Raw genomic sequence first — 8,864 nt, forward strand, 5'->3', positions numbered from 1 at the left:
GGGAACGATTTGGGTGGCCTTAATCACATTCCTGGACCTGGATTGAAATCATCTGAAATAATCCGAAAAATAACAAAAAAAAATTGTGTGTCTGCCTTATTACAGTGGCGAAAATCCCTTTGCAACCGTCAAACTCCGACCGACAGTCACCAACGACAGATCGGCGCCAATCCTTCGATGAGCGGCATTGGAAAAAAACCCCATTTTTTTTAATCCTACTACCTTGTCAACATTGCACAGCCTGTCCTGCGGTCCTTCACGTTGGGTTTCTGAAATTTGCTGCCCACTCCACAACTGGAGGTTCCCTAGGTTGACGGGGGCCATACCGTCTTCGGCAATATGATTTCCAAATACCGTCTGGAGTTGTTTTTAAAACCTTTATTTAAATGTAATTAATGTGTATAGCAGCTGGAGCAAATTGCCAAAGTTTCTGATTTTTTAAAAAATGAGCTCTTTTTGTTTGTATGTTACTGTCTTAGCTTTTGGTTTCTGCTAATTATTGATGGCTGAAGGCGCCCGTCAATTTGCTTTGATTTTAGAAGCGTGCCTTGTCTAGAAAGACCGAAATTATGTTTAGGAAAGCAGAAATAGGCCAAATAGGGAAACCAGCAAAACTGATCCTTTAGTCTTCTATTATTGCCAGCATCGCTGCTTAGACCTCTGTGCCAATGGTGTGGTTTAATCCTTATGGATCAGTTCCGTTTAGTTTTTGCTTGTACAATTTGCTTAAGAGAGATACGAGAGTAGCTGCTTTTTAAACAGGCAACCTGCTTAAGGATGGCCTAACAGAATATCATGCCAAATAATATTTTCATTACATAAAATAAAATGTCTTAAGGGATACAATAATAATAATAATAAATACTGTGATCAGAACAATGGGGCAGTTCTTTCATTGGTTTGCAGTACATAAAAGCGGAGTCTAATTTTATGATTTCTTCCTTTGAGCAGGATTTTATTTGAGGGGTCCCTGGTGCTCTCTAAGCTGGGTTCTCTTGCAGACGTTTCGTCACCCAAACTAGTAACATCATCCATGCTAACGCTGCTGGCTCATGAAATTTGAAAGTTTGCAAGGAAACCACCAAGCTCAGAGAGCATCCAAAAAACTCCTTACTTCAACCCCGAGCTACAAATATTCTCCTTTATAGGTAAAGGTTCCCCTCGCACATATGTGCTAGTCGTTCCTGACTCTAGGGGGCGGTGCTCATCTGTTTCAAAGCCAAAGAGCCAGTGCTGTCCGAAGAGGTCTCCGTGGTCATGTGGCCGGCGTGACTCAACGCCAAAGGCGCATGGAACAGTTCCCTTCCCACCAAAGGTGGACTCTATTTTTCTACTTGCATTTTTACATGCTTTTGAAATGCTAAGTTGGCAGAAGCTGGGACAAGTCACGGGAGCTCACTCCGTTATGTGGTGCTAGGGATTCAAACTGCCGATTTGCCAACCTTTCTGATCAACCTCTTAGCCACTAAATTCTCTTTTATAGGATGCTGTTTAACAGGATTGTCTGAAACCAGCCATATTTGACCCTGGATGAGTGGAAAGGAAGCATTAGAGGGAGGGTTATTTCCCCCCGTTCAATTTGGTCTCCTTTTCAGTCATTTTCAAGCCCCTTCACTTTACTTGGCAAGGCTTTTCAGAAGTGATTTGTTATTGCCGCCTTCCTAGGGCTGAGAGAAAGTGACTGGCCCAAGGTCAGCCAGCTGGCTTTCTGGCTAAGGTGGGACTAGAACTCACCATCTCCTGGTGATTGGCCCAAAGTCACCCAGACGGCTTTCATATCTAAGGTGGGACTAGAACTCTCTGTCTCCTGGTGATTGGCCCAGTCACCCAGTTGACTTTCATACCTTGGGTGGGACTAGAACTCACCATCTCCTGGTGATTGGCCCAAAGTCACCTTGCTGGCTTTCATGACTAAGGTGGGATTAGAACCCGCAGTCACCCAGCTGACTTTCATACCTAAGATGGGACTAGAACTCACCATCACCTAGTTCCTAGCCTGGTGCCTTAGCCCAACACCATCAGTGTCTTTTTTTTAATTGCATAAACTTGTCATATTCACCCCGTATTTTTTCTTGAAACCGCTGGGGGGCAAAAAAAGCATTTGAATGGTATCCTGGTTGGAAAAAAACGATTGACATTTAGTCTATAAATGCTTCAAAAGAAGCATGAACAATTTGGTACACAATTCATATCAGGCATTTAAAAAAAAAAATCCACTCTACGGCTATGATGGTGAACCTGTGGCAGGCATAGCGCTCTCTGCCGGCACATCAGCCATTGCCCCAGCCCAGCTCTACCGCGCATGCCTCCCATTGATCCTTGGGTCTCTGCTGCGCATGTGCAGGAGGCGGGGCCCTCCCTGATCTCCGCTGTTTCCCCCCCCAATGCGCATTGGGGCATTTGCGCACGAGGGCGAGCGAGCTTCGGGCACTCGGCACCAAAAATATTAACTACCACTGCTTTAGGGGTTGAAGGCACCAAAAATATTAACTACCACTGCTTTAGGGGTTCAAGGCACCAAAAATATTAACTACCACTGCTTTAGGGGTTCAAGGCACCAAAAATATTAACTACCACTGCTTTAGGGGTTCAAGGCACCAAAAATATTAACTACCACTGCTTTAGGGGTTCAAGGCTGGCCCACAATCCATGCTCTCCCACCTCTGAACATTAACGCTTCTCTAGCAAGAGATTTTTCTTTTCAATTCGGAGGGTAGGTGGAAAAGCTGGGCCTCCTTGCGAAGTTTGAAAAAGCGCTTTTTATTGAAATTCAACAACCCAACCCCCCCCACCCCCCCAAAAAAGAAGTGCATTTCAAACACGAAAAGCAAAACGGGGGTTTCGGGGGGGGGTGGGCTTGGTAACCGATGTCCCTGTGAAAGAGCAAAGACAGGCGATGCTTGGTAGTAATTGTATTTTCTTTACAAAATCAGCTCCGGTGCAATAAACTTGATTGTACATGACATTTACATTAGAAAAGAAAGGAGGTATGTCTCCTTAAAGCCTCCGGTGGGGGGGGGGGGTTGTTGTTGGGGGCGCTGATCCCTTAACCAAATGTCGCCCCGCAGTTAGGACATGTTCGTTGTCTCAGGGCGAGGCAAAAGATGATCCCGAGGGGGAAAAAAAAGATGGCACACAGGATGCCCAGGCAGGTGAAGGTGTCTTCCAGTACGCCAACTCTGCAAAAAGAAAGAAAAAAAGAGAAATCGCACCACAGGAAGGAGGAAGTTAGTGAAAGGTGCTTAATCCAAAGGCATTGATTGAAACCTCTGTGAACAAGGAGTCCTCGACTTACGACAGTTCCCTTTAGTGACCATTCAAAGTGACCACGGCACTGAGAACGGGGGACTTAGCACTGTTTTTCACATCTACCATCCCCACATGGTCACGTGGTTTATATTCAAATTCTTGACAACGGGCTCAGACTTATGACCGTCGCTGTGTCCCGGGGTCATGGGAGTCCCTTCTGACAAGCCACGGGGAAGCCAGGTTCACTTAACAATGAACTGCAGTGATTCACTTAACATCTGGGACAGTAAAGGTCATAAAATGGGCCAAAACTGAACTGCCTTGCTTAGCAACTGAAATGCTGGGCTCACATGTGGTCGCTAAGTTGAGGACTGCTTGTACACCCCTCCAGAGTGTTACCATACACACACACACACACACATTCATTCTGTAGGGTGGTTTTCCATCAGCGTTGGCCATTTTGAGATGCGGGGACTTCAGCTCCCAGAATTCCAGTGCACAAGGCTCCTGAATTCCAGTGCACAAGGCTCCTCCCCTCTATACAGGAAGTCCTCGACTTACGACCGCAACGGAGCTCAAAATGTCTCCTCGCTAAGCAAGGCAGTTAAGCGAGCCCTGCCCCATTTAACGTCTTTTCTGCCACAGCTGTTAAGCGAATCGCTACAGGTTGTTAAGTTAGTCCGGCTGCAGTCCTTAAGTGAATCTGGCTTTCCCCCATATTGACTTCGCTGGTTAGAAGCTAGCTGGGAAAATCTGCCGTGGCGGGATCAAAATCAGGACTCTTGGCAGACGGTATGCATTCACAATGGCCGACGGTGTGATTCGCTTAGCGACCACGGCAAGAGAGGTCCCGAAATTGGGCGCAAGTGACTTCACAAGGGCCTTACTCAGCCACCGAGATTCTGGAGAACAAGCCATAATCTGTCTGCATTTTAAGTCTTGGGGAAATTTTCTTGGCGAAGATCACAGCTTCGGTGTAAAGGCAGAGCGCCATAAAACTTTCCAATTAGAGAAAGGATCATCTTGGCTAATACGGTAAGAATTAGCCAGGGAGGGAGGGATATAATCCGAATGGCTTTCCCCGTGGTTTACAGTTGCCGCTCTAAAAAGGCCGTCTAAAAATAGAGAATGAATGTTTACATTCCAGTTTAAAGCTGGGCTGACCTGCTCAGAGGGTCACAAACGTTTCAAATCTGCAGGAAAATTCCCCTTTTTAGGGTTTATTAATTCATCAGTGAAGCGAGGTCGGTTTAGAATAGAATAGGAATAGAATGGGTTGGACAGAATAGAATAGACTAGGGATAGAGATAGGGATAGGGTAGAATAGAATAGAATAATAGTGTTGGAAGGGACCTTGGAGGTCTTCTAGTCCAACCCCCTGCTCAGGCTGGAAACCCTACACCACTTCAGACAAATGGATATCCAACATCTTTTTAAAAACTTCCAGTGTTGGAGCATTTGCAATTTCTGGAGGCAACTTCTGTTCCACTGATTAATTGTTCTCACTGTCAGGAAATTTCTCCTTAGTTCTAAGTTGCTTCTCTCCTTGGTTAGTTTCCACCCTTTGCTTCTTGTCCTGCCCTCAGGTGCCTTGGAGAATAGTTTGACTCCCTCTTCTTTGAGGCAACCCCTGAGATATTGGAACAATGCTATCATGTCTCCCCTAGTCCTTCTTTTCATTAAACTAGATATACCCAGTTCCTGCAACCGTTCTTCGTATGTTTTAGCCTCCAGCCCCCTAATCCTCTTTGTTGCTCTTCTCTGCACTCTTTCCAGAGTCTCAACATCTTTTCTACATCCTGGTGACCAAAACCGAATACCGTATTCCAAGTGTGGCCTTATCAAGGCCTTATAAAGTGGTATTAACCCTTCACGTGATCTTGATTCTATCCCTGTTGATGCAGCCTAGAACTGTGTTGGCTTTTTGGGCAGCTGCTGCACACGGCTGGCTCCTATTTAAATGGTTGTCCACTAGGACTCCAAGATCCCTTTCACAGTTACTACTCTTGAGCAAGGTACCACCTATACTGTACCTGTGCATTTCGTTTTTCTTGCCTAAATGTAGAACCTGACTTTTTTTCACCACTGAATTTATACATTCGTTTTATTTAACCGAATTTCTTTTTGGCTCTGCAATTTGACTAAAACAAAAAAAAATGGCAGAAAGAAATGAACATACAAGTACATGCACCACGATGAAGTTTGGTCCCAGTTGGGACATTAAGCAGGATCAGGCCTGGTTAATTCCTCATGAGGGGGGAAATCTGGAGACTCCCAGGCCTGGCAAACCACACCAGGAAGTGGAAAACATCCCGGAAAACACCATAGAGCAGGGGTGTCCAAACTTGGCAACTTTAAGACTTGTGGACTTCAACTCCCAGAATTCCCCAGCCAGCAGCTGGCTGGGGAATTCTGGGAGTTGAAGTCCACAAGTCTTAAAGTTGCCAAGTTTGGACACCCCTGCCATAGAGGCACGCATGTAAATCTTTGAACCAACTGTTATCTTGGAAAACCTAGACACCTGTAGAAACTCCATCATCCAGGTTAAGGTTGTCCCAAAGATGCTTTTTCAGGAGGCAACTGGACTTTTGGGGTTTTCCTTTGAAGATGTTTCGCTTCTCATCCAAGAAGCTTCTTCAGCTCTGCCAGGATAGTGGGTAATGGAAGGATTTATATTCCTTGCAGACAGCTGGTCATTTTTGGGGGGGAGGGGGGAACAACCATGACCTGGATGGCTGAGGATCTCTACCGACTTTTAGCCACACAATTAGGGATGAACAATGTGGGACAGTGGTGGGATTCAAAATTTTCACTACCGGTTCCGTGGGCGTGGCAGGGGAAGGATACTGCGAAATCTCGATTCCCACCCCACTCCAGGAGAAGGATACTGCAAAAAAAAAAAAGGAAACTTACCTGCAAGCCGGGCAGCCACCCACGACTATGACAGATGTGGTAGGAGGGGGCTGCTGGATTATGGTATATGTAGTATTGGGATAGTTCTGCGGCTGTGAAGTAGCCGGAGTGGTATATCCTAGACAGAGAAACAAAATGGAAAGAGAAACACGGAGAGATAAACAGTTTGTTCAGTGACTATTACAACGGCAGTGGGAAAAGTGACTTACGGCCGTTTTTTCACACTTAGGACCACTGATTTTTGTCGGGACAAGGAGTTTGCTTCATGCTCTCGGGTAGCCTCGGTCCCACCGCCATGTTTGAGAAACACTCTGTAAAGTCACTAAAGTCACATTTCAATGGTATCCACTCGAACGGACCCCCTGGGGGAAATTCTTCTCAATGCCCCATAAGTCATTGTTACTTATCCTAGTACTCAAGTCCTTTGGCTCTTCTTTGTGTCAAGGCCTAATGACAAGGTTTTGGGGTTAATGATTAACTTCTGCAAACAGATCCTTTTGGTAAGAGCAGAGCAGGAAAGAAAATAGATCCCCCCCCCTTTCCAAAACCTTTTTGCTCTATGAGCTTGGGTTGTTTTCTCGCGGACGTTTCATTCTCCAAACTAGTTAACCTCATCAATGCTAGTCCCAGTCAAGTTCAGAAAGCATCAAGAACCGCTTATTCCAATCCTGAGGTAGAAAATATTCTCCTTTATTGGTTTTTTTCCCCAAACTAGACAAGGAAAAAGCCAAATCTTTTTAGATGCACTCAAAAGTTAAATATCCCCCCAGGTCATTGCATCCAACTCTCTTTGTAGGCCATGATGTAATTTTCTTGGTGGGGGCTTTAACGCAACAAACAGACGGGCCCCACAGATGCACAAATCATGGTTTCCACTCTAAAGGGAGGCACAAACCCAGTCTGTTGGGGGTTTAATCCACAAACCATGATAAAGGAAAGCCAAGTGTGGTAGACAGACCAAATGTTTCTGTGCCGGATATGGTCGTGGGAGAGGTTAACAAATAGCCACAAATCAGGTGTTTTTTAAATCCTTTTCATATTTATTATTATGCCTGGCTATGGAATTCTGGGAGTTGAAGTCTACCCATCTTAAAGGTTGCCGAGTGCTATGGCCTGCCAGCTGAGCTGGCAGCAGATTCGGACAGTGAGGAGGTTGGGGTGGAACCTGGGCCAGTCCTGGAGTCTGGGGAAGGCTCTGATAATGGCTCTGTGTTGGAGGCAGAGAGGGGGGACAGAGCCGTATGCCAGTTATCAGCTGCCTTCGAAGTCAGACATCAGTGATGCAGAAGAACAGCTGGAGCCTGTTCCCAGTGTGCGCATGCATAGAGCTGCCAGACGAAGGGAACAGCTAAAGAACAGGGGTCGGCTTGGGAGTAAGGCCACAGGTGGACGATGAATGGCCCCTCCCAGAGGAAAGAAAAGAGGAGCGAAAGGGGAGTGGAGTTTGCAGGAGACAATCAGTTCACTTCATTGGTTTGTGACTCTCCGAGACTCTTTGCCAAGTTCTGCAGAGATCGGCCTGGCCGCTCTCCAAGCCAGAGAAGGTCTGCGACTGTAAATCCTCCCTGGAAAGACTTTACTGGATGTGAATGGGAAGAATTCACAGTCAATTAATAAAAGGGGGTTTTGCCGGGTCAAGGAGTTTGCTTCATGCTCTTGGGAAGCCTCAGTCAGAACAGCAAGTTTGAGAAAGACTCTGTAAAGTCACTCCTCACTGGCTTGTGCAAGTTTCCAAAGCATAACCATGGTTACGTATTCGTTCTTTGGTAATAATGATCATTTATTAATGACTTCTGCGTTTTATAGAAAGGCCAGGATTTCCCCCCCCCTTTTAAGGCTCTCTTTATCTTTGCCAATAAATATACAGAGGATCACCAGTCCTTGCACGCTACACTGGCCGAATTCACACCTTACACTAAACCACGAGCAAACTACGGGCTATTTCCAACCCTTCCTCCTCCTGGAACCAGCATCAATGGCTCCTAGCAAGAAAGGAACATTTCTCATTTTTGAAAGCGTAAGTGGAATTCAAAGGGTGTTTTTTTTTACCAAAGGAAGTGATTACGAAACAATGGGTTTTTAAAAGAAAAAAAAAAGTCCTTGAAAGTTTCAAATGAATCATCACAGATTCAACCATGTTGTTACCCAAAGTGTTTTTTTTTCCTTTTCAAATGTGCAAATCCCGAAGGCCTCTGAATCACGGCTGCCAGGGCAGCACAATTCAAGTTCCCCAATTTTCAAGCTAAACAACAACAGGTTCCTTGGTGGGGAAGGAAAAAAAAAACTTTGGTAGAAGTTTTTGGGAGAAAAAAAAGTCCTCCTCTCAACTCAGGCGGCTGTTTTCCACCTGGGCCCGGCCTTCCTTCCTCTCTAACCAATTCCTTCCCTCCTTCCAATTTTTCTTTCCTTCTTTCCAAACTCCTTCTTTCCTTCAATTTTTTCCTTCCTTCCCAAACAAACTCTTCCCTCCTTCCAATTTTTCTTTCCTTCCTTATAAACTGCTTCCCTCTTTCCAATTTTTTTCTTCCCTCCTTCAATTTTTTCCTTCCTTCCTTCCAATTGTTTTTCCTTTCTTCATTCCTTCCTTCCTTCCATTTTTTCCTTCCATTCTTCCTTCTCACCCTTTGCCAACAGGGCACCCCCCCAGGTATATCCAGACCCTCAATCCCCAACCCCGGCAGGATTGATGGAAGATGTAGTCC

The 8,864-nt window shown here is 45.5% G+C and overlaps 1 protein-coding gene and 1 long non-coding RNA gene across 3 annotated transcripts in view; both read left to right on the forward strand.

Moving 5' to 3' along the window:
- BAIAP2L1 (BAR/IMD domain containing adaptor protein 2 like 1) overlaps positions 1-879 on the forward strand; it is a 49,277-nt gene extending 48,398 nt beyond the window's left edge. For both annotated transcript variants that reach the window (XM_081965711.1, XM_081965712.1), the window contains exon 14: positions 106-879. In XM_081965711.1, the coding sequence (XP_081821837.1) occupies positions 106-181 (76 nt within the window). In that variant the 3' untranslated portion in view covers positions 182-879. The remainder of the gene's footprint in view (positions 1-105) is intronic.
- A 1,467-nt stretch (positions 880-2,346) lies between these two features.
- LOC309398646 lies at positions 2,347-2,983 on the forward strand. Its single transcript, XR_014176429.1, has 2 exons — positions 2,347-2,434; positions 2,595-2,983. It is a non-coding gene; the product is annotated as an uncharacterized lncRNA (long non-coding RNA).
- The last annotated feature ends 5,881 nt before the right edge of the window (positions 2,984-8,864 follow it).

Source organism: Natrix helvetica (genome assembly GCF_964273705.1).
Source record: "Natrix helvetica genome assembly, chromosome: 13".
Taxonomy (NCBI): Eukaryota; Metazoa; Chordata; class Lepidosauria; order Squamata; family Natricidae; genus Natrix; species Natrix helvetica.